At 51.2% G+C, this 27,721-nt stretch overlaps 1 protein-coding gene across 1 annotated transcript in view; it reads left to right on the forward strand.

Moving 5' to 3' along the window:
* Window positions 1-27,721, forward strand: part of LHFPL7 (LHFPL tetraspan subfamily member 7) — a 61,507-nt gene that overhangs the window by 5,164 nt on the left and 28,622 nt on the right. The window contains exons 2-3 of the mRNA XM_057372050.1: window positions 1-230; window positions 10,762-10,900. Of these exons, the coding sequence (XP_057228033.1) occupies window positions 1-230; window positions 10,762-10,900 (369 nt within the window). The remainder of the gene's footprint in view (window positions 231-10,761; window positions 10,901-27,721) is intronic.

Consider the following 27,721-nt stretch of genomic DNA (forward strand, 5'->3'; position numbering starts at 1 on the left):
TGCCCCGCCGGCGCACCATGTGCAGCGGCGTCGGCTGCTTCTGGGCGCTGCTCTCCGCCGGCCTCCTGGCCGCCTGCGCCGCCGCCTTCCTCTCGCCGGCCTGGCTGCTGCCGCCCGGCCGCGCCGCCGCCGGCTTCGGCTTGCTCTGGCGCTGCGCCGGGCCGCCCCGCGGCTGCCACGGCTCCGCCGGCCCCGGCGGCTTCGGAGACATCCCCTCCGGTTCCTGGCAGGTGAGCGCCTCCCCGCCGCGGCACCCCCAGCGCCTCTCCCGGGCTCCCCGGCATCCCTTGTCACGCTCCCGACATCCCGCCTGCCCTTCCCTGGACTCCCCGGCATCYCTCATCAGCTCCCCAGCATCTCCCACGCCTGCTTCGAGCTCCCCGGAATCCCCATCACTTCTCCTGCATCCCCCGTTGCCTCCTCTGCATCCCCCCTCCGCCTGCTTTGGGCTCTCCGGCATCACCCCGTCACCTCCTGGCATCCCCCCGGACCTGCCCCAGCCTCTCCAGTATCTCTCTGTCYTCCTCACGTCCCTGAGATCCCCCTGTCATCACCGCAGATCCCCTGTCCTGTCCTCCAGACCTGCTCCAGCATCCCTGTCCTGCGYTGAGCATCCCAGGCATCCCCCATGCTGCCCTCGAGCATCCTCTGCATCTCCCCGAGCTCTCTCCAGCATCCCTTTCACCCTCTGTATCCCACACGCCCTGCCCCGAGCATCTCCCCAGCACCCCGTGCGTATTCCGCGCTTCCTGTGGGGTCACATCTGTCTTTGGGACTCTCGGCTGTTCTTGGGGTGCTGCATGGACCCCCCGTGCCCGCGTGGCGGTCAGTGCAGCCCGGGCTGGCCGCGGTGCAGGTTCCGGCCGTGGCCCCGGCAGCGCCGCGGGGCTGACCCGGCCACCCTGCCCTGCCAGCGCCCCAAACCCCTCCCCCGTGCCCGGGCACGCTCCTGCGGGGTGGTCGGGAGGGAGTCAGGGAGAAGCTGGAGAGGTTTTTGTGCTTCCCAGCGGGACATGGAGCGTCACTTGCCGGCTGAGTTTGCTGTGCAGGAAGGAACAGGGAGGTGGCTGAAGCTGCTGCCCCTGGGACGCGTGGCTCCAGCAATCGAGCCTGGATGCAGGGGCTGAGGGGGGCTGTGGTTGTCCCCCTGCGTGGCCACCCGGGGTGATGTCCTTGCCAGGTTTTGGGAAGGAGGGAGGCCCAGACCACCCCGCTTGCCCCATGGGGCTTGGGCTTGCTGTGATGCCCCAGGGTGACAAAGAGCCGCCCGTCACGCTGGGTGTGTGCAGGGACCGCACAAAGCCCGGCATCCCACCGCCCGCTTGCCCCTGCCCTTTCTCCCTCTCCTCCCTTCATTCTTTGCTTCTTACCCCGAGGCTGTGAGCGTGATTTCCCCGCCACTGCTTGGAACACATGAGCTTGGACTTGCTCCAGGTCCCTGTGTGGCAGAATCCCCAAACCCGGGGCTGCATCCCCGGGAGGTCATGGATGTGCCCGGCACAAAGGGTGTCAGCGCTCGGATTTCTCAGCCCGCCATGGAGCTGCGCTGTTATCTCTCCCAGGACACCAGGTCTGCGTGTGATTGCTTAAATCCCACCACGGTCCTTAAAATTGGCATTAAAGACAAATATTGTGAATTGCAAAGAAAAGAACCAGCTGTATAAACTCCTTCCTATTTATATAAAAAGGTGCAAAAATGCTCTTGTTTCCATGGGCTGGCCTTTGTTCAGATGTTTTTGCAAATGTGATGCAGATAAACACTTCCAAGTAATAACAAACTTCAAAGATAAGAACGAAGCTCAGCAGTGACTCATTTGAACAAGCTTCAGCCTCTGAGAACACTGAGATCCAGAACAGAATGGAGCACAAAGTCTCCGAGTTTCTGAGCTTGGGCTGAGGAAGAGATGAATTATCACGGTACTGAGGGGAATTTACAGGGCATTCTGGTGCYATGTCCATGTCACTCTTATTAACACCACCCAAATAATTAATGAACAACAAACAGTGCAGATGCTTTCAGAGGCGAGTGCTCCCTTCCTCACTTCCTGCCATGATGAGAGGGAGAATACCTGTTGTGATGGTTATTTGATGGGCTGGAACATAATAAAATAGTCCTGACAGCTTTGCTGAGGCAGGCGACAGCTTTGGCTTTCTTGCATGAGCAGCCTCCGATCCCGCACGCCTCGGTGCTCAGCACGGGGGGAGCCGAGCGCTGGGAACCCTGYCCACGAGTTCAAGCAGATTTCTGTCCTCTTTGGAAAGATGGGGAAATTGTGGCTTTTTTTCCTTTGCTTTCAGAGATGTGATTTCATTTCCAATCTTTCCAGCTCTCTGCTGGGCAGCTCTTTCTTTAAATGAAAGCCAAGCGTGGATGGGGATCTGGGAGCTCCTGGAAAGAGCATCCAGGGTTTGCTGAAGTGGAGTTTGCTGCAGCAGGGGGGACCCGGGGCTGCCCAGGGCAAAGGGAGATAAAGTGATGGGGGGCTCAGAAGCTCTTCTAGAGTGAAACTGGGGACACATCTGGGGTGCTGAGAGCACATCTGGGGGATGCTGAGAGCATACCTGGGGATGCTGAGAGCACATTTGGGGATACTGAGAGCACATCTGGGGATGCTGAGGGCACATCTAGGGGATGATGCTGAGAGCTCATCTGGGGGATGCTGAGGGCACATCTGGAGGATACTGAACACATCTGGGAGGGATGCTGAGAGCACATCTGGGGGGATGATGAGAGCACATCTGGGAGGGATGCTGAGAGCACACCTGAGGTGCTGAGGGCACATCTGGTGGGGGATGCTGAGAACACATCTGAGGGATGATGAGAGCTTATCTGGGGGGATGCTGAGAGCACATCTGGGGGGGATGCTGAGAGCACACGTGGGGATGGTGAGAGCAGATCTGGGGTGCTGAGGGCATCCCTGGGGATGCTGAGAGCACATCTGGGGGATGCTGAGAGCACATCTGGGGGATACTGAGAGCACACCTGGGGGGATGCTGAGAGAACACCTGGGGGATGCTGAGGGCACATCTGGGGATGCTGAGAGCACACCTGGGGGATGCTGAGGGCACATCTGGGGGATGCTGAGAGCACATCTGGGGGGGATGCTGAGAGCACACCTGGGGACAATGCTGAGAGCACACCTGGGGGATGCTGAGGGCACATCTGGGGCCGATGCCCACCTGCAGTGCACCGGGGTGGGAGCAGCCAGGGTGTCCATCCCTGAAGAACATGGTTCTTTTTGTTTCCTGCAAACCGTGCAGGCTCAGTGCTGTTCCAGGCTTTCCCTGCTCTGCTGTGCSGATTTGTTGAAGGGGTGGGGGAGCGTTCAGTCCTGCAAATGATCGTTAATGCCAGTTGTGTGTGCACTTGGGGATTATGTTAATCATGCTACAAATGATGCTTTGAATCATGTCTGGAGGTTAATTAACATGCCTTTCTTCTCTTAAGAGGGCCTTCATGTCTGCTTAGAGTTGCTGGCTTTTTTCTGCTTCCTTTCATAATTACTTTGCAGCTCTCTAATATCATGGGTACCTTTAATTTAACCCTGTCGGTGCTGCTGAGGCTTTGCACTGTGCTTAACATCATGATGGTTATTTGATGGGCTGGAATATCATAAAACATCCCTGATGGCTGCAGATGTTGTGGACGGGCTGAGACCTTGCAGGAGCTGCTGGAAACTGGAGAGGATCTGGCTGGAGCCAGAGAGGAGCAAGGATGGTGATGGTGATAGTGCCCAGCCAATTTGTGAGTGAGGCCCTTACACTGACAATTAATGGAAAGGAGGATCTGTTGTGGGAGGACTTGGAGCTGTGAGGAGTGGAAAGGCAATCCCAAGGGATGCAGATGCCATGGGGAGAGGGGATTGCTTTTGGGAGGCCACCTGGAAGAAGCAGATGAACTTTCAAGCTCTGAGCTGTTTCATTTCATCTCACGACTTTTTCTTTTCTTTTTCCTGGTGCCAGATCACTGTGTACGTGCAAAATAGTGCTTCATCCTCAGCTAATTTATTTTCTCTTTCAGTGGGAGCATTTGGCTCATGGGTTYCTGTCTCAGTGCTGCACTTCGGAAGCTACTGCTGCCACATTTCAAATTTCTATTTTTATTTTTCCAGATAGTCTCCAATTATTTTCAGGCTTTGCCAAGCATGTAATCTAAAATAACAAAGGAGCTGATCAGCCCATGATATTCAGGTTAAAACCACATGGACCATTTGCCTATGTAGCCAGTGATGCCATGCTGGAGCAGAGCCCAAAATAATCTGCWCAGGACAGGGGGGAGGATTTGCACAGCCCCAGCAGCTCCTTGAGTGGGTCTTTCCTGGGTTTTAAAGCAGGACTCAAAAAGATTCAGCAAAGCTTAGTGAAAATGTACAGTAAAGCTGCTTACTCTTTAATTAGGAAATGCTGAAGGGTTCCAGAAATCTTCATTGCTGGTTTTTCACTGCTTCAGTTCCGCCCTGGGTCCCTGATGTCATTTGGGGTCTGCCCACTGTGGCCAGGTTTGCAGAGCAGTTACTCAGCAGCCCCGATCCCAGTGAAAAAGCACAAGGGTGCTCGTGGAGACGGGGAGAAATCTGTCAGTCTGTGGAAAATTTGTCACTCCTCTTGTAGCACAGGCTCTGGAACAAGGGAGRGATGGGGATTTGGGAGCCCCCAGCTTGCAGGGTGACCCAAGCAGGGACTCGTGCGTGTGCTGCTCCACCTCCAGAGCCGCCTATCAGACCAGCACATTAACTTGGGATTATCAGCAAATCAACTTTTAGCTCCTCATCCTAAGAACTTCCCAAGAGACCAGACTCTGTCTGCCAGTCCATTTGATTTTTAATTGCACTTACACAACCTTGGCGAGAGTTGGAAGTGCTAAGAGTAAGGAATTCTTGACATCACCGCTCTCATGCACATTTCCCCGAAGCAGCAGACTTTATCTGCTTCCATCAGCCACCCAGAGTTTTTTGACCWACATTAACAGGACTGGAAATACCTGGTGTTGGGGAGAACTGTAATTCCTGGGCTGTGGCCCCACATTTCAGYGCCCAAGTGACAAACCATCCCCAGRACTCACTGACCAGTGACSTGCTAASCYGGGCTGAAAGGGKCACTGAGACAGGACCAGCTTAAGGGTGGGCCACGGGAGGTCAAGTTGATTGAAAATGCAGCCAGGCTGCTCTCAGGATTAGTTCTATCCACTGCTCTCAAAAGGAGATGGAAGCTGCTTTGCKTAGACAAAGAGGTGGTGTCAGCCCCGGGGCTGCAGGGTCAGGGCTGGGCAGCAGCCGGGGCTCAGCTCAGCTCTGGCCACTCCTGGCAGGGATGGTCAGGTCACACGGGGTCACTGCTCACACCCCGCTCCACAAAGAGCAAATCCTAAACCCTGCGCCTTGGGAAGGGCATCCTCTGGGTGCACCAGAGACATTGTGGGGTGAGCGCTGCATTTCCCCGCGCAGGGCTCTGAGCAGAGCCTGGCACGGGCTGGCAGGGACACGGCAGGGACATTGTGACAGCGGGACATTCCCTCCATCCTCCCGAGGCTGCAAATCCCACTCCTCCGGGGCTCCTCCTGGCTTTGTGAGGAAAAGCCAGATGGGAGCGCCGTGTGACCCTCGGGGCATTCCCTGGCCAGGGCGATGAGCCCGGCTTGGCTGCCAGCGCTTATCCCAGGAAGGATAATAACAGAGCGAGGGGAAGAAGGGCTGATCGGCTACCCAGCACAGTGCACCGCTTGCTGCCTAATTAAAATTTCATTAAGTTGGTTCGAATCCCTTGATGGAGGTCACAGGCACACCATTGATGTGCTAATGTCTTACTTTTTCCCTTTTTTCTCTCTTTCACTACTATCCATCATCCTCTTAGATAAAGCTGTGCCATTAGGAACTGCTTTCCAGCATCCCCAGATGCGATGGCACCGAAAGAGACACAGCCATAACTCATCAGACGTATTAACTGTCTCTTATTTTCTCTCTAATTAAAAAAAATGCCTTTTCCCCCCATTCCTTGAATTAGTTTGGGCATTAACCCCTCTGGTATTTTGTTGAATATGCTGATTAGTGGGAAAGTTGCCTGGAAGCTCAGGACTGGCTGAGCTTTGTTTTAGTGGTGGTGGTGCTGAATTTTGTGCAAAAGCAGCCAAATCTGAGCTGGAGAGAGGAACCCCCTGTACATGTTGTGGTGTGGACAGGTCCCCATCCACCAAATCCTGCATTTGAAGGGGAAGAAATGAGAGCTGGAGCCTCAGTGGTTTCTCTTTATCCCCAAAACAGCCTGGCTGAGGGCATTGGGACATCAGACACCCCTGGAGCATCACCAGGAGCTCCGTGCCTGGCTCGGGGATGGGATAACCCCGGCCAGGCGACGCAATCTGCATGGGAGCAGCGGGATGGAGGGGGAATGGATGGATCAAACAGGCAGGAGAAAGCTCTGGGATGGCGCCCAAAGGGCGGTAATTGGCGGGGAGGGGAAGGCGAGGCTGTGTGCGATCGGATCCTCTCCCGGCCGTCGCGGCGGTGCCGAGCAGATGGCGGATGTTTGTTTCTGTGCCGTGTGTGGGGGAAATACGAACAAGCTGCGAGGCTCGATCCACCCACCCCGCGCACGCAGCGCCTCTCTCGTGTTCCCAGGTGGAGATTCCTGGTTTTTACCGGGATCCCCGGCGCCTCTGCCKAAGGAGAAGGCAGAGAAGGCACCTGCCCACGCCTCCATCGGCCTCCCGGGCCCTTGGCAACATTCCTGCAAATCCCAAAGTTCAGGGCCCCGCTCAGCACCTCTGTCCAGCACTGATTTGTTTTTTTAACGAGGTTAAAATTCCGCTGAGTTCAGTCCGTTCAGTTTTTGCCTCTGCAGTTACAGCACTATTCGGTTTAACCCCCAAAATATTCCCAAAATGAATATTTGATCGCACAGAGCTCTGATAGGAAAKGGCTGCATGTAAAAATTATAATGATTGGATTAATTTTGCTCCCTCTTCTCTTATAGCTGACTTTACAGTTTTTCGCCAGCTCATTTGGGGTTTCTCAGACATTTTCTGTCTCAACAGACACCCCCAAAAAGCCAGACACACCGTGACCTTCACTTTTTGTTTTTTTTCTCACTGAGCCTGTGGCTTTATTTCCCAGTTATTTTGGGCATTTACTTTCTGCCCCCATTTCCAAAGATGCTTAAGCATCTGAGCAGGGCTGGACCACCCCAGCAGACTGCTCTGGGTACCACAGAGCCCATCCAGGATGGCAGCTGTTGGGGGTGGTCAAGTGCCAATCAATAAATTGCATTAATAAACTAATGTGCATCATGACCCAGTTCATAGAGATGGCAGGAGCTTTGCCAGCTGGGTTTATCTCTGCTGAACCAAACACCAGGTTTGCTGTTTCTCAGCATTTAACATTGCACTGGACAGTTTATTTTCCCTTCCCCCTKCCTGCTTTCAAAGACGAGTTCACTTTTTTAAACTTTTCATTAGGGATATTAAGGAATTCTTCCCAGGATGGCCATTATGTGACATTTTAATTTTGATTTTTTTAGTGAATGAAACRGCATCTTCAGCAGATTTATTGCTCAGTGAATGGCCCAGCCATGGCATGTGTCAGACCTGTAAAACACTAAAATAACGGGCAGGGGATTGTTGTTAATCGGAATTTATTACGCTACATAAAGGCATATTTACAGTCCCACCAGGGGACGATTAATTTGTTTGGGGATAAACAATTAATCTCCCTGGGAGTGGGAGCAGAAAATCTGACAGGGTTTTATGTCTTTTTGCAGTGTGACAGGGTTGCTCACAGCCCAGGGCTGCTGGGCTCCCTSGGGGGATCTCCCTGGCACTGATGGGGCACCCCGGCTTTTCCCTGGCAGGATTTGCTCTTTTTGGGATCAATGGGCTTYTTCCTGCCCTGCCTGAGCTGGGTTCTCACAGGCAGCCTCCTGAATCGCTGCTATTCCTTCCCACCCCGTCTATTTTTGGGTTTCAGCCTTTGCATCTGTTTCCTGCATCCTCTCCTTTCTGCTCGAGATGCAACAGGCACAAACGGGGAGGAGAGAGGGAGGCTCTGCACAGTGGGAAGGAGAGATTTGAGCTGCTATTCTTTGATAYCTTTGCTCCATGGATTTCTTCAAACTTAAACCTTGTTATTTCTCTTTGAAAGCAGCTTTTTGATCTGCAGGAGCAACTGCACTACAGGGTGGGAGCATTTGGGATAATTCCCAGCTGAGGAAAGGTTATGACAAAAACAAAGTTTCTGGTTTCCAAGAGCATATGCAGTGTTTTGGCAGGTAATGTCAACACACACCTCGTGCTCAGGCAGCTCTGGCCGTGGTGCYCCAGCAGAATGTGGCAGCCAGAAAAAGAGCAGAGATGTGCCCTTTTCTRCTGTCACCTCTTTTGGGGCAGCTGTGCCCCTGCCATCCCTTGTACCAGACCTCACCACTGACATCTATTGGCCCCATTAATATTCTCCCTTTTATTCACAACAAGACCTTTGTTCCCTTTGCCAAGGCCTGGTTGGATTTGGTGTTTTTATGGCCACCCCTGTGCACATCAGGGTGCTGCCAGCCCYGAGACCCCTCAGTCTTRTTGCCAAACCCTGAYGGCAGCTCCCAAACCAGACCAACTYTCCTGTCGGTKTAACACTCACCTGCACCCATCCTGTTTGTACCTTTTTCCTGTCCCTTTGTCCTGAAAAAGTCCTTCACAGCTCTCCGTGGGGATTAGCAGTCTGAGCAGCTCATCACTTGTTTTCAGCAGGAACTGTGAGTTTTTAGGGGATTTGAGCTATCACAATTAAGGAGAACCTAGATCATTAAAAATAATATGCTTCACACAAGAGAGGAACCAGCCTGCTTCACAAGACCCCTTTCTGCTGAAAAATTCATTGCTCTAAATAATTAATGGTCCTCGCAAAGGAGGATGGTTTTGCCGGGCGGAAGGTGAAATGCAGATGCCAGGCAGAGTAATCCTTTTTTTTGTTAGGAATCCAGATTTCCTGTTCATGCTGCTGCCCTGGGAGCAGTGGGGGAGCAGGACTGGGACTGCTTTCCCTACAGGGCCCCAGGCAATGGGGTCACCCATCCCATCCCAAACCCTCTTGGTGTAGGGACAGGGTAGGGGGGCTGCTCCCTGCTCGGGGTGCCCCAACCTCATATCTTCAGCCCCGAAGCAGCACTTGTCTGTTCAGGTCTCAGTGGCTTGGAAAGCTCTGGAGAGGGGCAGATATCCCTGCTGGAACAGCCTCTCCATTTCTCTGGGTAGCTGTTTGCACTGCTCTTCCTTTTGCATTGCATGTCAGGAATTAATTTATTGCTGGGACAGCATTTGCATTGCTTAGTGCATAAATAGGCTATAAATAAGATGCTGATTTCTAATCACTGCACAGCCCCAGGGGAATTGCTCACACYGGGGTGTCAGGTGGTGCCCACACTCCCCTGGCCTGTCCCTCCCAGTGTGTCCCTTTTTTAGCAGCTGCTGGGCAGGACCCTGCAGGCAGTGGCTGTGTCACCCAGCACCAGCCATTTCAGCTGCTAAAGACCAGCTCAGCAGCAAATAACAGGGGTAGATGTGGGGCAGTGCCAGACCTGTGGGGCAGCACCACTAATGGGAGGCGGTTTTAGCTGTTTGGAGCCCCACAGCCATGACAGGGTAAATCCAATTCCAGCCTGCTTGTAGTTCCTGCAGAATAATTCACATGTAGCAGATTATTTATTCCTGATTTGTAACCTCTTTGGTGAGGAGAAGTGAATGGAAACCTCTTTGGTGAGGAGAAGTGAATGGAAACCTCTTTGGGGACGAGAGGTGAACACAAACCTCTTTGGTGAGGAGAGGTGAACGGTATTGGGGATTGTTTCTGTGATAACCATGGCTGCCCAAAAGCTCAAATATAGGAGGAAAAATTAAAAAAGAAAATTGTGCATTGCTAACTAGAATATCTCAGCAGGACAAGGGTGAAGTGGGACTGATCTCCTCAGGGTCAGGTTGTAAAAGTGAAGCTCGTGAGGAAGATAGGAGTGAGCACTGCCTTGGAGCTGTGCTGCTTTAGGGAGCTGAGGTGGATGTTCCTGCAGGGTGACTCACCAGAGCCAGCAGTTCCCTGGAATTCGCTGTGAAATGACAGGAGTTGCYGCAGTGCTGGCACTGAGGTGTCCTCACGCTGCTTGAGCTCTCTCAAGAGCTGGGTGCTGGAGGGGGAAGGTCCCTCAGTGCCCCCTCACTCCGTGTCCCTGTTGGGGGACACCTTGCTGACGGTGCCATCCCATCAGCACAAATTGTCACCTGCAATGGGGACAGAAACAGCAACAGTGCAGTGATTGGGCATCTGTACCCAAGGGGTTTGCCATGAATTAGTGCTTTTCCCATTTTTTAGGCTGCTGAGGGTGGGAGCAGTTGCCACGTCAGCAGAGATGCAATGAGAGCAGCAGGGGGATCCCCAAATTCCTCCTCACTGCCATCCCTGCTGAGGCAGGTGCTGCCATGAGATCCATTTCAGCTCTCAGCAGAGGCACTGACACGCACCACAGCCATCTAATGGCACTTGTCTTGGTGACAAGTGTATTCTTGCATGTAATACACCTGCTATTATCACTGCAGCCCYGGTGCTGTAACCCCTGGGAGCAGGGGATGGGTGAACCGGGCTCGAGACTTCGTGAATGGAAGCGTTAGAAGGTGGAAGGGAAAAGGTGGAAGGGAAGAGGTGGGAGGGCTGCATTCCACACATCCAGAGGGGGGTTTGTGGGGAGGTGGGGTGCTGGGRGAGCTCTCTGACAGCCCCTGTGTTGTTCCAGACCAGCGCTGTGCTGTGTGCRGGCGGCTGTGCCCTGCTGGCCCTCAGCTCCCTGCTGGCCATCGTCGCTGTCCTGCTGCCCGGCGGAGCCTGCGAGCGCCGAGTCTGCACCCTGGCTGGCTACATGCAGACAGCAGCAGGCAAGTGAKGGGGGCTTTGCTCTGTGGGGTGGAAAGATGGGTGGAAATCTGTTTTCCTGTGATTAGACACCTTTCGTGGTGTCTTGGAGATCAGCAGCGTGGGGAACTTGCAAACTTTCACAAGTGGCCTTCAGTTTAGTGATTGCCTCCTGCATTCATCTGAAATCTACTGAACATCACCCCCAAGCAGATACATGGGTCTGTGGCAGAGCCTGGGCTGCAGGACTCACTCACTGCCCCCAGCTCAGGATATTGTGTGGGACAGGGGTCTGTGGTTAGTGCTGCTGCACCTCCTGAGGTCCAGTAGATGCTCCCTGTGGAGTGTCCAGCTCCATCTTTGTGGTTCAGCCTCTGGAGGAATTCCTCTCTCTGAGGCAGGTTGCCCAGCCTGTCCTGTATCTCCCCCAGACTCCCCAGCCCTCATGATGCTGCATCCATAAAATTCCACTGTAACTGTCTGTATTCCTGCCTYGGGGGAGTGCCAGTGCAGAGGGAGAGGGCAGGAAGCTGGGAAGGGACAATCCCTACTGGAGAGGGGTCACCACAGCAGGGAGCCATGTCTCAGTGCTAAACCAAACCACCCCAAMTGGACCTGAGCCAAGACAGCAGATTAAACTGCCCGTTCGTGTCTGTGCCCGAGAATAAACTCCTTTCCTTGGAGAAATTCTCAGGGMCAGCCAGGCTCTGTTATCTGCCTGGCAGCATCCAAGCTGCTTTGGGGGGAAATCCTGTTACATGCTCTCCTCACCAGGGCTCATCCCATGGGATCCGATTTGGGACAGATGGAGGAGCCTTTCACCCATGAGTGCTCCAGCTCAGCCGGGCTGTGGCTCTACAGAGGTAGCTGCTTGTTCCTGTCCCCTTCTCCCAGTGTCCCATCACCCCTCCACGCTGGCTGGTGGCCCAAGGGTCCCCTGGGTGAGGGACAGAGGCTGGAGGAGCCCCATGGCAGCAGGGATGGGTTGCTGGGAGCTGGCTCAGGGTGCCCTTGCAGGGGAAATAATTGGGGTAGGAAAGGGTAACCCCACATTACCTTTGCCTGGGGGTGGCACATCCCTGCTGTGTCTGGAGCAGATACAAAGCAAAGGAYTAGGAAGAGTCCCTGGAAAGGAAACTGACTGTGGCAGATAAATACAAATGAGGCACTGCAAGGGGTTCTGGTAATATTGAACAGGCTGTAAATAAACTGTAGGCTCTAAGCRTTATTGACAAATGAAAATTTACTGGAGACGTTTGAGCAAGCTAATGGGTTGCTTTAAACCCTGGCATTGCCTGCTAAGCATTTTGTCTTGTGCTTTTTAATTTTGTGCACTGTGGATTAATTCCCACTCAGAGCCAGGCAGCCCTGAGTCAACAGAATTAAATGGTTTAATGTATTTGGATTCAGAAATGCTGCCCCTCCATAATTTCTCTCCCTGTTCCCCCTCCCTCCCTAGGAGGAAGCTTTTCAATAGAAATCAGCTGCAGCGAGGTGACAGGGAGAGAAACTCCTCCCCAAAAATCACATAATCTCAGAGAAAAACAGGGATTTTAGGATAGATGAATTCATATGGGAGGGGAGGAAAGCAGAGCAAGCCCGGGGGATTTGGTAGAGCAGCTTTTTGATGGAGGGTGTGGGGCAGCTCTGCCAAGGGCACCCCTCGAGATGCTGGCAGAACAGTGGGGTTTAGTTTTTCCCAAACCCCAGGTTTCCCTGAAGCACAGCAGACCCYGTAGTCACCTTTCCTCTGCCTGCCCAGACATTTTCCCACTGAAATCCAAATTTTACTCCCATTTCAYAAAGCCAACATGAGGTATTTTTTTAGAGCACCAAAGGCATGAGTAAATAAGCTTAATACCATAAAATATGGAATCAGGCAATCCAATATCCTAATAAAGAGCCAGGTGCATTCAGCCAGGAGTATGAAACAGGCCAAAGTGCATGAGCAGACGCACCAGCAGAGCCAGAAAGGTCTCAGAACAATGCCCTGAGCTGTACCCACATAAATGCAGGTGCAGAGGCCAAGGTTTGATTCCTGAACCAAAYAGGATCAATCCTGAGAGCAGCCCCACAGCAATCAGGCTCATCTGCAGCTTTAACACTTTGCTGCTGTAATTTTAGAGATCCAAGTTGTGCCTTTTCCAGCCCCAGAAGGAAGGAAGATAAAACCCACTCACAGGCAGAGCAGAGCATTAATTGCAGATGCAGACAGGCCATCAGGGTTCAGGGCTGGGCTAATTGCCACCATCCGCTGAACACCAGTCCTGATGCCTGGCATCCACTCCTTGGAAAAAAAACCCAACAAAGCAACATCCCCACACAAATGGCAAGAGGATGATYCCTAATGAAAGAGTAAATGAGCAACAGGGAGAGGGGGAAGGATGAAAGAACATTTGTCAGCTCTCACACCCTGCAGAGTCAAAGCTGCCCTTGTGAGATTAGAGATGGGGCTCACTCCCTGTTCATGGTGTCAGCTCACTGAAATTACATTTCTGGGGGATCTTTCCTCCCAAATCTGCATGGCAGCACCTCCAAAGGGACTGAGGCAGCCAAGCTGACCCACTTATCTTTGGGATGCCCCAATCCTCAGCTGCAGCCCACTGCTTCTGCTGGAGAGGGGTCCTGACCCCAGGGACAGGGAGGGCAAATGGGGGCACAGCTGAAATCCTGCCAATTGTCCTTCAGCAAAAGCCTCTTTGCTGGGRTTTTAAAAATAGGAGTTAATTCCAGGAAGAAAAGTCTCCTGCTGCATGGGGCTGTAAGGGAAGGACAGGGATGGTTCTCAGGGATTGTTCTCAGAGATTGATTGTGCCTGTGCAGCCTTTCTGGAGCTTGCCAGGGGCCTGTGGACATCACAGTTCATCTCTGTGAAGCTCTCAGAGCAGTTTTTGAGTGACTGGCARTGCTGAAGCTGCTGGAAGGARCACGGGGCCATCACAGTGTGTSAGGCACTGGCTTTACCCACGGGACCTGTGGGTGATGCCCCGGGGAGCCCCAAGGCTCTGCTCTGAGCTGTCACAGCCCACACAGTCCCCAGCAGTGTCACTGCCACACACGAGTTGCCTGAACCTGGAGGTGCTGTGAGCCAGAGCAGCCTCTGACAGGTTTCTAGCATGGACTGTGTCTGCTCTGTGGTCCAGGAGCACCTCCAGTCCCGTGGGAACGGCCTTTCCATGGTGAAAACTGAGATTGCAACCTGAGATTGAAGCTGAGTAAACCCCATCAAACAGCAAATCTGGAAAGATTTCTGCTTTGGGGGCTTGTGGGACTAAAGGGAAGGATTATGGGTGTGCTGTAGGATTAAGTTGCTGGTGACCACGGTCCAGCACTGAAGCTGGTTCCATCTGCTGCTTGGGAACACGTTCTCACTGGCAGGATGAGCAGCCTCCCTCCATAGCTCTTTTTGCTGCCCTATAAGCCTCAGTAAAACCAGGACTGTGTTGCTTTTGGGAAGCTTTTCCCCGTGTGCTGTTCAGGCAAAGGGTTCTTGCTTTGCTGGTGAGGGGTGGCTGATCCCACCTCCCCATGGCTGCTGCTCCTTTCCCTGGTGCCAAATGTTGGGAAAGGGCCTGACAGGAGGAGGCTGCAGAGCTTTGCACCTCGGTGAGGGCACAGCTGAGCACAGGAAGCCTTTGGGGAGAGCTTTGCTTTCACTCCACACTGCTCTCTGTCCAATCCTACCACCATCAACTCACAGCTCAAGGCAAACCCAGTGCTGAGGGCAAACCATCCTGACCTGCCTGTGCCTTTCCAAAGTTCTTTTGGTTTCAAAGAGCAACTTCCCAGCATTGCCACGACAGAATCAGAACAGTCACAAGACTCCAGCAAGACAGGCAGAAACCTCCAGTTATGCAATTCCCTCATTTAGCCACACTGTAATCCCAGGTTTCATGGTAGTCCCAAGAGCTTCTTCCTGGAAAATTTGATTGCAATCTGCAGCCAAGATCCTTACTGGCAGCAGCATGATGGCATTAAAGAGATGGCCTCAGCTTTTGGCCAGTTCAGCAGCTCAGCAAAATGCAGCAGRCCTTGTGATTTTTGAAGTAGCCCATTCTTCAGACACTGATCATCCAGCAAGAACAAAGATCAGTGTGAACCTTTTAAATGCATCAATTCCCGTGGACGGAAAAACAACCTAGGTAACAATGGCTTGTGCCATTTCCAAGGGAGAGCTACAGGATGGGTGGGAGGTTTGCCCCAGCCTTGGGGGCAGCACAGGCACGTCCCTGGGCAGGAGCTGTCCCAGTGTCACCRTGTCACCGTGTTCTTTAGCAARGCAGTGTYTGGTCCTCCCCCCTCACTGTCCATCCCAGCCCACCTTTGGGATCGATGGTGCCCTGTTTCTCACAGCTTGTGCAGGCTCTGAATGGCAAACAGCAGCGTCATCCACATCCGTATTGATCCCTCAGACTCCTATCGATCAGCCTGCTGACACATGGGTAATGTGTAATTAGTAACTTAGATAAAAACAGCACCAGGATGGAGCTGCCTGGCTGCTCTCACCTTTGCTGGTGTGTCCATGGAGCAGCAATAGAGGGGTCATGGCTGCCTGCTAATTGCTGACCTGCCAATAAGCCACAGAAACTCTTCCCTTCCCTGCAGCCATCACACCCACGCAGTTGCCTGWGAGATCTTGGATCCCTCCTGTCCTGCCCCTCACCAAGAAATCCTGATTGGAATAATGGCATGAAGAAGGCATTCTGCCAAGTGTCCCTTTCCAATGCACTGGTGGCACCGGCAGCTGTTGGGGATGCTGGAGAGCAATGTTCGAGGATGTCACAGGGGCCACCAGCACAGCAACCGACACTAAAAATGTTCAGGAATGACCAAGGAGAGGAGGGTCGGAGCCGTTCCCAGACCGTGCAGCCTTTCCCACCCCCTCCCACACAGCCCGGGGTGGGGGCAGAGCCACCGCCGGTTTCCTGATGGGCGCTTTTGTGGCTGCGGCAGCCCCGGAGCCCCATCCTGTTGACGCCGAGGGTTTTGTTTGTCAGAAGACATCCTTGGGATTGGGAAGAGGAACTTGGCAGTGGAGGCAGGGGGGAAGCAGCGCCCTGTTGTCCAGGCATGGATTTGATTTAAAATCACCCAAAGCTTCCCCCCGCTGCTGCTGTTTAAAAATAGCATCCTGGCTTTTATCGCAGAGCCCACGCGGTCCCTCTTCTTGTGGCAGTAGATTCTTGAAAAACATTCTCAGTCCTCACGCAATGGCATTGCTGGGTGTGTTCAATCATCAGAGCAGTATTAAGAAAATGTTGAAGCTGTTTCTGACCATTTAGGAAAGGTCCCTCAAAACTGCAAGATTTGGCTAAGCAAGAGAAGCTCCAAAAATAAGTCCGGTCTTCCTGCAAGRTGCTTGGGCATGAAAGCAGAACACAGCAGCATAAAGCGTGACCCTGGAGATGTGTCCAGCTCCTGAATTGCAAGGGCAGCTCGTTTGTCTTTCTCTTGAAAGAGCAGTGCATCCCTCACAGCTGGGAGAAACTGCACAATCCTCCTCTCTGCTCAGATCCTCAGTGCCATCCTCACCCTCTCCCCTCTGCAGTTCACATCCTATCCTTGCCCTGGATCCTCTCCTGGTGCAAGGCTTTTTTTYCCCCCTGCTTTCTTTAATTACATTAACAAAGTCCAAAAACTGCCTTTGGCACGTTATTATTCAGTCAGTGAACTCTCACTAATTCCTGACACAACTAATAAATATCTGAGGGTAGGATCATTCTGCCAGGGAGCTGGAGAGGGGCTCGGTCACAGCCCAGCCAGAGAAGTGCTCACTCCAGCACCAGTATTGCTCATGCCTGACTTATGCTGTGCTCTCATTTTATTCCCTTGCACTGATGCAAGTTCTCTTCTGCTGCATTTTTTGCTCATTTCCTCCAGAATTCATCTCAGTCAAAGCCACAACAATCCTGGGCTTTGGGCTGGGATGTCCTGGAGCAGGGACTGCTCTGAACCCTGTGGAGATGCTGGGCACCRAGCCCAGGTGTTGTTACTCCATCAGTCTCCGTGTGCTTAAGAATTTGATGAACTCCTATGTTAGAACCAACAATTGGCTTTTTTTTCCATCTCCCTCCCAACTGGGAGGTGTCGCCTGGGAGGATGTTGTAGGGAAGGAAAATGAACTTGTCAGATCTGCAGATCTGACAGGCAAGAAAGTGGAACCACAAACATCAACTTCAGCCTTTCAGGAAATTTGTACTTCTGCTGAAACAGTAATTTCTCTGTGCTCACTCCAGTGCATACATTTGAGTGACAGATCATCTTGGTTTGAGAACAATTTCATGATTTTGCTTCCAAAACCTAAAATCTTCATGGGAGAGCCAGGCCATTAAACACAGCAGTGAAAGGGAGAGGGGCTGGCAGCTCTCCCCAGGGCCAGGCTCCCTGCCCCAGGTTAAGTGCAGATCAGCCCTCCCCAGGGCTTCAGCTCAATTCAAACAAGGTGCAGAGCTGCTGAAGGAGTCAGGGCCAGATCCTGGCTGTGCTGCACAGCAGCTGAGCCCAGCTCCACCCCAGCCAGAGATTCATTTCCATCTGACATTTGGACAGTTTTCTTTCCTCTGTTCTCTTCTCAAATGGTGCTTTGATCCTCTCCAGGTCAGTTCTGCTTTTTGGCACAAACCTGCTGACTTGGTGCCTTTGCCCTCCCTTCAGGCCAGGTCTCAGCAGCAGCAGCGTGCCTGGGTTAATGCCAGGAGCAGAGTATTTCTCAGTAGCCTCATTTAGAGAATAAACCAGCCATGTCCTTTCATTGGTTTCTTGGAGAGGGGCAATGCATTTCCAGTGGCATCAGTGACAGAAGCAATATTCTTTCATTGCTATCATCAGAAAAGAGCAGCTTTACAYTGCAAGAAAGAACTATTTCACTTGTACAAAACATATTTTTTGTTCCCTTAAACCTGAGGAAATCCTTGTCATATTAATATGTGGCTGAATTGCTTCTCTTTCAACAGTTCTCCCAGGGATTTGAGCTTAGACCAGTTATTGCACTTGGATGCAGCAGCAGTCCATAAAAAGAAAGTATATTCTGTAAATAATAACAGTGCTTTGTAATAAATGGAAACTACAAATAACAAGTGCCACTGGGACTCCAGCGCTGCTGCCCTCGAGGAAATACAAGTCCCAAGGAGCCAGCACTGTGCCAGAGCCACGTGTTTCAGATGGGAAAATCCATACTTCATTTGATTCCCTCTGCCTGTGACTCTCCCTTCAGTTTACAGGCATTTGTTCCTCCTTTTACAGCACAGGACATTGACTTGGATTCTAATATTTTCAAGGGTGGAACTCAGAAGCCTCCTCAAACCATATCCTTCCAAGCAGGCTCCTCCTTGATAATGGCTTGTCTTTCATGAAGTTTAATTGAGCTTGTTGGTTRTTGCAGTAGAGAACCACTGCAGGAGAAGATCCCCCTTCCCTTGCAAGTTCAGGTTGCGTAATAAACCAGATCCTGCAAAGCTTGAGAGCATTTATCATTCAACAGCTGTCATTAGTGGCTGCCCAGCCTGCTTGTTGCAAGCCCACAATGCTGAGAAGGATCACGTCCTCTTATCTCCTTGCTATGTAATTACGTGTTCAGCTGATATTTCTTTTCACAAACAGTTGGACTTCTCCCTTTTCCCCTCCTTGCTTGGCTCGTGTTTGTTGGCTGTTGCTGGGAAGAAGGAGACAACCCCCTCCAGGGCCACCTGAATGTCCTCCCTTGCTGTGGGGASGGAGCTCATAGCTGAATTTCATGCATCCTGAAGCAATTGTGTAGACACCACATCATCTTTATTGACTCATCCATCTGGACKGAGCGCAGGGTGTAACGCTGAGAAAAAGCCTCCCTGTCCTCTCTGATGCTGACAGGGAGCTTGGGACTGTCAGGAGCAGTTTGCAGTTCGGTCTCCTCATGGATGAATTTAGGGAGCTTTGATCAGCCCCAGTGCCCAGCCCTCTCTCTGTCAATGCTGGAAGTTTTTGGCCTGTTGCTAATTCCAGTATCAGCAGCACAGAGCAGTGTCTGGCCTTGGGAGTGACATAAACGTTGGCTGGGCTGGTTGGAACCTGGCTGTAATTTAAAAGGGACATGGGGACAAGGACTTGTCAGGACACAGAGCAGGGCAGTGTGTAGAGAAGCTATCAGCTCAATCACCTCTCTGCCAGCACCAACATGCTGCCCCAAACCCTAAAGGTTGATATCAGATTTAGGGTGAAGCAGTGAGCCTCCCCATGCCTCAAAATCTATTTTTTCTGAGATTAGATGAAGCTCATGCTATCTGTAGCTCCACCTTGGAAGTCATTGCACGGCCTTGTGGCCCAGCCTTGGTGAGCAGTGCTGAATCTGGGTGGCCTCTGCTCGCTGCCCTTTGTGTCTCAGATTGCCCAGGCAGTTAAAAGCTGTGTCCGTGCACCAGCCAGTCTGGCTTTCAGAGCAGGGATGCAAAGAGAGAGGATTTCCCTGAGAAAGGAGCAGTGAAGATCTGACCAAAGGGTCTTTCCAACACCTACAGCCTCAGCTGACTGTAAGGGTCCTGACTGCCTGGGTCAGGCCCTTTGGTGGGACACGGGGCCTTTCAGTCCTGCTTTGCTTGTTCTGATTTGGCTTCAGTGTCCTGGATAACTGGGAGGTGGTGCTGGGTGAGCTGGGGAGCCAGCCCTGGGAACAGACACAGGAGCAGTGGCTCTGGGCCAGATCCACTTCCTTTTTGCACAGCCTGACAATGCAGGGAGTCTGGCAGAGGTCTCTGTCCTCCTGTGGGCACGTAGCACAGCTCCCAGGCGAGCTGTGCTGCGGAAATGTTTTGCTCTGCCTTCCTGTCTGAGGCTGTGCTGAGCCGGATTCCTTTGCTGGTAAGGAACAGATCTGCTTGGAGGAGAAATTTACCCTGTACCAARTGTAAACACAGATGGAAACACGGTGAAGCCCTTTTCAAAGTCAAGGGAATAAATCTGTTTAAAAGACTGAACATCTGGGGCAGTGAAAGAGCAGGTGGAGCATTAACCCCAGAATGGACAGTGGTGCTAAGGGAGAGGGCACAAACTGCATGATAGGGGAAGTGTCTAAGTGGAAAAAATACTCCAAAGAGCCTAATAGACAGGAGAAAAGGCCCCTTTTTGGTTATTTTTAAAGACTCTTGGAGTTTTTGAGCTCTATGAGTTGCATCCCAGGCACTTTGGATGGAGCAAGCAGGTAGGCTTTTCACCTGGACTAATCTCATCTGACCTCTCTAAGGCAGCCTGTGAGGGATGCAGCCCCATGTGTCCTCCAGCTGCAGGGAGGGATAAGCAGGATTTTTGTCCCTCTTAGGCAGTTACTGCTGTGCTGCAGAAACCCTGGAAGGGCAGGCCTGGCATGTTTACACCAGCAGGAATCAGCTTCATGCTGCTGGTTTGGTCAGCTCTTCTGGTCCAAGGCAATGCATTTTCAATGTTCTACAGCGAGAGCACTCCTGAACGAAGGCCTTGGTCCTTCAGGGCTTTATTCACTTGCCTAACCAAAAAGCTAAAATCATGGATAAGCCTTGGATGGCTGAGAAAATATTAAATTGGGTTCTCCTCCCAGCCGTAACCTTGGCAGAAGCACAGCTCTGGCTGCTAAAACCCATAAAATGAACAGCCCCTGTTGCTCCTGATAGGGGTATAAAATTATAATTACTTGAGGAGTGACTTACGATTCAGGGAAACAAGGATCTTCTCCTTTTTGATTGAATTACTCAGTGGTTATTCCTAGAAGACTGGAAGCAGATGGCGAGCTCTGGCCAGGCGTTAAACAGCCTGAGTTATGGCACGGAGGGCATGGAGCTGAGCAAGGCTGCAACCTGCTGCTCCTGCCTTCCTGCTTGCCCTGGGTCCCCATCGTGGTGTATTCCCTGGAAAGGAGGGGCTGGAGGCTGAGGCAGAATGGTTTGCAGCAATGGATGGAGATGTGCAGCATGTCTGGCAGCAGAGAGCTGGTTTTGCASCTCTGCTGGCAGCACAGAAATACAAAAATTTTGTTTCTATAAATCCAGTGCTGCTTTGGCCCAGGTAGGTACACCTTGTCAGCAGTCCCAGTGTGTCATGCCAGCACCCCGTGGATCTGGAAGGTGACAACTGCTATTGTGTCACACAGGAAAGCTCCCCATCCCTCCAGGCCCAGGAGGAGGACRGACGAAGGCAGGCAGTCCCCTGGGCTGTGGTGGAACAAACACAGCTGTATCATTTCTGCCTCACTGCTCCTCCTGCCCCCCTATATCTTGAGCACATCAATAAAATCAAACAGACTATTAGCAGCACGTCCTATTAYCAGCCATGGATGGTGTGCTGGGCATCAGGCAGCCACGCAACCTGCATTTTATGAAGTGCTGCTCCTACCACTGCTGYGGCTGCAGTGATTATCACATCTCCTCACTGCTGGGCCACACCACAGCTTTTATGAGCTACCCTACATCAAAGGCCCTTTCTTTTTACAGATAAATTAACAATTCTCATCCTTTCTTTTTATTTAATGGCATAACAGCCAGCTGATTACTAGGTGAGACACCAATCTGTTTGCYGAGCTGTGCTTACTGCATTGTCTATTTGATTATTTTTATTGAATAAGCAAATGTTCTCTCGGAGCTCTGAAGTCCTTATGAGGGAGACTCATTTTCTGCTACCGTGATCTCTTTGTCACGGGTGGGTGATGTATGAAAAGGAATTGCAAATAGCTGTTTACAGCAAGCAAAGTCGCAGAGCAGCCCACTTCAATTTCTGCTATCTGTCGGAGGCTGTTGTTGGAGATGGTCAAAATTAATTAAGCARGAAGGAAGAGAGCAGGGAGGCAGTATGCATCCAGTTCTGACATTGAAATATTAATGGTGAGCTAATCAAGAAAGAGTATCTATGAATATCTAATCAGCTCACAGTTTGCAGTTTTAGCGAAGCAGTGAACTTCTGGGCAGCAGCCCTTTACAGGAGGTGTCGGGAGGGGAGGTGGGCTGGCTGCTCCTGATTGCTCTATCTGGGAATAAACAAAGAGCTCCTGCCTGTGACAGGGACTGAGGGACGTTTTCCTTTCACATTTCACATCCCTGCTGTCACCCTGCTGTCACCTACARCAGCCAGGTCAGAGTGTCCAGCCCATGGCATTRCCAGYGCTGTGTTCCTGCCTCCCCTGTGCYAGAGGCCACGTGGAAGGCTCAGCTCCTCCAGGACTGAGCTGTAGCATCTGTCCACATCCAGATCTGGGGAAAAGCTCAGAGCATTGTACCTTGAACACAACATCTCACCCTCTCCCTGTACAGGCACCCCACAGGAGGCAGCAGCTGTGTCCCTGTCTCTCCTGCCCACTGTGTTTCCATGTTTTTTGGGGGAAACAGAAGGTGATGGTTGTGCTRCACGACTGCAGTGCACTGCAGACCCCCCATGTCCACTGCCTGCTCAGCTGCTTCCTCCCACCCACCACACAAGCAGGGAAAAACAGGAGGAAACAATTCCACGGCAAAGCTGGGCCGATTCCAATCAAAGCCACAGAAGTAAATGTCGACTTTGAGTGCCAGGAGTCGTCAAGCATCATTTCTTTCTTCAGTGTCAGTGTAATGAGGGCTGTGGCTTTGGAGATTTCTATTGCTGTGTTTCTGCAAGCAGTTCCCTCCTCTAACCTCYTGGAAATTGGATTTTGTGGGGCTGAGCAGTTTGTGTGCAGCAGATAGCAGCAGGACTGATAAGCAGAAACCTGTTTACACACTCGTTCTCATCTAATACTACAACTGGGCACAGGGCTGCCTGGATTATTTTTTTAATTTTTTTTTTTGCAAACACTATCAAATGTAATCCTTGTTGGCTGAAYGTTTTGCTGATTAACTGGGGATAATCGGAACCGGGCAGTTTTAACAGGTAATAAACATGAAAATAACAACGTGAAGCAAAAGCATAAAGTAAATCTTAAATGATGCTAAGGAAGAATCAAATGGTGATGAGGAGGGAAGAGAAAACCYACCCTGTCCTGTGTGAGGTGTTATTTCATGTGCTGCCAAGAGAGTAGGGACTGGATACAGCTCCAAATGCAGAAAGGAGAGAGTCCTGGCACATCGCTCTGACAGCCACAGGAACTTTCTGGGAAAGGAAAAGGAGAGCAGATGGCATCAGTTAAGAATAGTGGAAGGTACCAGGGAYRCCCAGGGAAGTGGTGGAGCCCAGAGGCTGCATCCATTGTCTGTGAGAGGGAGAAACCCCTCGCTGCAGGCGTGTGGGTGCTGTGATGTCCAGCTCTGGTTCCTGGGACCGGTGGGGGAGCGAGCAGCAGGATTTCTCCAGGAGGAGCACTCTGCAGTGTGCTTCCCTCTGCTGCTCCAATCTAACCCAAATCTGTCAGCCTTTAGGGCCTGCTGAGAAGGTCATCTGTGAGCATGGCTAATTATTTCAAGCAAAGCAGCAGGCTAATGCCACTAACCTGCTCCCAGGGACTGAGCTCTGCCCTGTGCCTTGGCTCAATCACACAAGCTGCAGGGAATTACAGATGCATGAGGGTGTGTGTTGTGCTCATGGATATAAACTGATCCCACTGGCATGTACCTTGAGCACAGAGAGGGAAATTCACATTTTTCATAGGCGATTCATTCAGTTGTCAAGAAAATGCAGTTGCAGCCAAAAGGCAGAATCTCTTCTTTCTGCCATTTAATTTTCTCTAATCTGCTCTTGACATTTATTGAAAGAAGTATTTTACCCACATCAAAGCCAAAGATTTSAAAACATCACATGGAAAAAAACTTAAGGTCAATCCAAGTGAGGATATGGTGGCTAACACGAGATGAAAGACTCTGGTTTCCACAAGGAAAGTCTGTGAAAAACAAGGGGTCACAGTGGTSTGTGCTCTGAGAGCGCTTCATCTGCACCTCTGCAGGAGCTGCAAGTGGTGGGCTTTGTGTTGACACCTTCAGCAATTCAAGCAAAGCTGTCCTTAATATGAAGAGGTTCAAAAGTAAAAGATGCCTTGATAACATGACTTTTCAGAAGGTTTTTCACAGGGGTGAAGTGTTTGCCATGTCTCTGCCCAACGTTGGCCCAACTCTCTTTGCCTTCGCTCTCCATRAGGGAGTGGTGCTGATTCTCACATGGTTAAATGAGAGAAACAAACTGAGCAAACTGCTGAAAGTGCATCCAGTGGAGGGGCCTATCCTGTACAATGCCTCTGGACGTGTTGAGCATCCCAAATGTCAAAACTGAAGAAAGATGTAAAATGTAAAAGATCCTCAGAAAACTTCTGCATTTAGTTCATTTTACATGGGTAGAGGTAACAAACTGACAGAGGTTAATTTATAGCTTGGTTGTACACTGATTGCAAAGTACACATTTCCAGTCAGCCACCACGAGTAAATCACTTTCCCACTGGTTCTCTTGGCATATAAAAGAAATTTCTCCCTTCCCGACATTTAAAAAAAATCCTAATATGTTATACACTCCATGACTTTATAGCATCTTTAATATTTAAAAGGCTAGAATCTATAACCTCAACCTTTAACAAATGTACAGTAACGTGATAACAAATTTGCCTCGAACAGCTGCTATCTTGGTACCAACTGGCACGAGGAGGAGGGAAGTAATTGGCTTGTTTTCAGATAATTACCATAATTGTAGTGACACCATTTGGATCACATCTAACTGCGTTCCTGCTGCAAGTTGGATAATTTAATAATTGGCAGAATTTAGACTGACAGTAAAGGTAAAATCAGCATATGGTGGGGAATCAGCAGGCACCTCCCTGCACTGCTGGGACAGGTTCTGCTGCTGTTGCTGTGAAGTTKAGCAAAATCTTCACATTTTGCTGCTTTTGTTGAGTTCTGTGAYTGGGTCACATCTTTGCTCCTTTTCTGATGCTTGACCTGATGAGACCACGTTTTGCACCTCTTGAACYTTTTGATTTGAGATCAATCAGCCCGGTTCAATCCTGCCCAAATTACTACTTCCTTTGCGCACCGAGTATTTTTAGCTGTCCTAGTTCTGTGTGGGGCYCATCAGAGCTCTGCACTGAAAGGGGATTAAACCACGGTCAGGTGCTTCCAGGCAGCAGCCAAATGCTTTTCCCAGAGGTTGGACCCAGATCCCCTGGAGCAGATCTCATTCCCCTGGCTGAGCCCTGCTGAGCTGCRGGGGTGCTGGGGAGTGGAGAGTGTYGTGCTTGGCACGATGCAGGGAACTTGTTCCTCTTGTGCCTTCCTGTCCTCGCTGCTTGTGGCCAGAGTGAAGTGGACTCAGCATCTCCTGTGTCTCCAGTCCTGAGAGCTGCCCAGCCACAGCCCCAGGAGCAGGGGCTGCAAGGTAAGGCCAGGAGGTGGCTGAGGCTGCTGGGGAAGACAGGGAGGTTTCTCAGCTCAGCCGGCCACTTTTGCCAGGAGTTGCACGATGGGGCAGAGCACTGAGCTGCTGCCCTGCAGGGCTGGTACAAGTGCAGAGAGCTCTCCTGCAGTGCCTGTCTGTGGCCTTGTCCTGCCTTTTCTGGAGGGCAGAGGTGAAGATAGCTGACAACAGCACTGACAGTGCCCAAGGACAGGGGGCTGCTGGAGACTCCCCAGCCCCCAAATGAGAGATACTCTTAGGRCACATTTGCTTGTTTTGCTTCTGTGGCTCTTCTGCTCTTCCTGGGTTGAATCCAGACACCAGGTCAATTTTAATTTTTAACACACCAGGTGTATTTTAATGGGTATGGGSACTGGGGGTACACCCTTAGCTGTAGATCTGCAGTGCATTCCAGTCCTGGGATCCTGGGGGATCCAACAGATGCTGGAGAGAACTTCGGCACAGAGCAGGGGGAGGTCCCATCTCTAACAGAGCCCTCTGCCAAGATGAGRCTGATGGCTCCTCCCCAGACTGGGCACACACAGAACTGGTACAGCARTCAGGGAAGGGTGATGATGGAAAAGTAAATCTCCAGTTTCTGGTAATCAGTCTCCAGTGTAGTACTGGGAAGGAGTGGGAGTGTGTGCTGCACCAGGTTTGTGATGCCTGGAAGCAGCTGCTGATCCCCACACATCCCATCTCCCTGCCCTGCACACAGAAACTGCAAGGTATCCGTTTCCTTGCAGCATTCCCTCCCCCTCTGTGATTTATTGCTGCCAGGAGGCTGTGCATGTGGAGGTGGCATAAATCTCACCCAAAAGAGAGAGAAGGAGGAAATTTGCATTCGCTTCCTCACTGGCATATTGAATGCAGCTTTCCAGTTCACTGCTGAAASCCTGAGCAGGTCCGAGGCAGAGGCACTTCCCTCAATACAAAACAGGGCCAGCACTGGGGCTTCCTTCCCTGCTGGAGGAGGCTCTCACAGCCAGCAAGGAGCAGCTCCCCCACTCAGCCCAATCATCCCCAGATTAATTTCAATCCAGTCCTATTTATATTTTGTGCCATCAGCCTACATAATTCTGTAGTATTTGCAGGCTTCAAGCATTCACTGTGCTCCCCTGTGCTCATCTGCCAACAGCCACAAACCCTTTCCTTATTCAGACTTTCTGGTCCTCCAGGTCATTTCTGTCTCACCCACCTCCATCCAAGCTGCTTCCACATTTCCTCCTATTCAATGCCTCCAAAGCACTCCCTGGGCTGACAGTGCTGGAGTTAAAATCCTCCAAGCTGCTACTGGAGGCTACAGAAAGCAATTAGGGAGATTACAGTCAGAGCATGGTCATGCTGCTGCAAGGGGTCTGGATGTCTGTCACAAGCAGACAGCCTGAGCTAGGAGGCTTTCAAATGACAGAGCATAAGCAAACAGAAAAGCCTGGCRATTGTCTCCAAAACTGCATTCTGTCTAGAAGTCCATCAGTGTTTTCCTGTGWCAACACTAAACTGGATACAGGGCAAAGCAAGAAATGCAAAAGAGMAAGGAGAAAGCAAGGTGGATATAACACATTAATCAGAGGCAAAAGTTGGAGGCAGTCTGRAAACCTCTGCTCCTGCAGGGGCTGACAGCTGTAAATAGCATATTGAAGCCATGRAGGAAGTAAAGAATTAATTACAGTGCCAAGACCCAATCCCACTTCCAGCCACAGGCAGCATTTATTAAGATCTCACTGAGGCAGGAAAGATTGAACAGGGRCTCAGGGGACTACGAAGGGGAAAAGAATTAATCAGTTTGTCTCAGGAGACTGGAGAAGTCAGATTAAATAAAAACTGGAAGTGAAATGAAAGGGGGAACAAGATGGTTGGAAACCTGGACCTGTTTGAAGGAGAAGCTCTGGAGYCACAGCTGGGAGCAGGCCCAGGGGCTCTACTCTCCCACTACAGAAGCCAGAGAGCTTTGAGGACAAAGGCTGAAAGTTAGCCTTGACTTTTTAATGTAAAATGTCAGTTTAGGCCTCTTCCTTCCTTTGCCTGGCAGAGGAGGCCATGAAAGACATCCCYGGATCTCCCTCTGATCCTTGCTCCAGTGCATCACCAAAGAGCTCAGATTCCCCACATCCCACTTTAACTTGGACCTGAGAGTTATTTCCCAGCCTGTCAAAACTCCCTGATAACCAAGCAGGGCAGCAAGGGAAGCTGCACCCAGTTGAACAAATAGAAATCCAACCCCAGAACCAACACCCTAAAAGGAACATTTTTGTCCCTGCCCATTGTCAGCCCGGTRTTTTCCATCACAATAACATTCAATTATTTATGTTTGAAAGTGTACAACATTTTCTTCCCTCTTTTGTGCCACTGCTTTTCTGCCTGTCCCTCTGGGAAAGGTCACTGGGCTTCCACATTCCTGCTGTGTAATGAGCTGTGACAAACACTGGTGACCAGCAACAGGGTCACAGAGTTTTAGAGGGTGTTGAACACCAATAACACAAGGAGGGAGCCTGTCCCCAGAATCATAGCAGGATGKTTTTTGTCCCATGTTAGGCCAAAGAACGGTAAAAAAAAGGGTATGTTCT

The sequence above is a fragment of the Malurus melanocephalus genome, unplaced genomic scaffold (genome assembly GCF_030028575.1).
Source record: "Malurus melanocephalus ecotype Western Australia unplaced genomic scaffold, MMel_1.1 scaffold_162, whole genome shotgun sequence".
Taxonomy (NCBI): Eukaryota; Metazoa; Chordata; class Aves; order Passeriformes; family Maluridae; genus Malurus; species Malurus melanocephalus.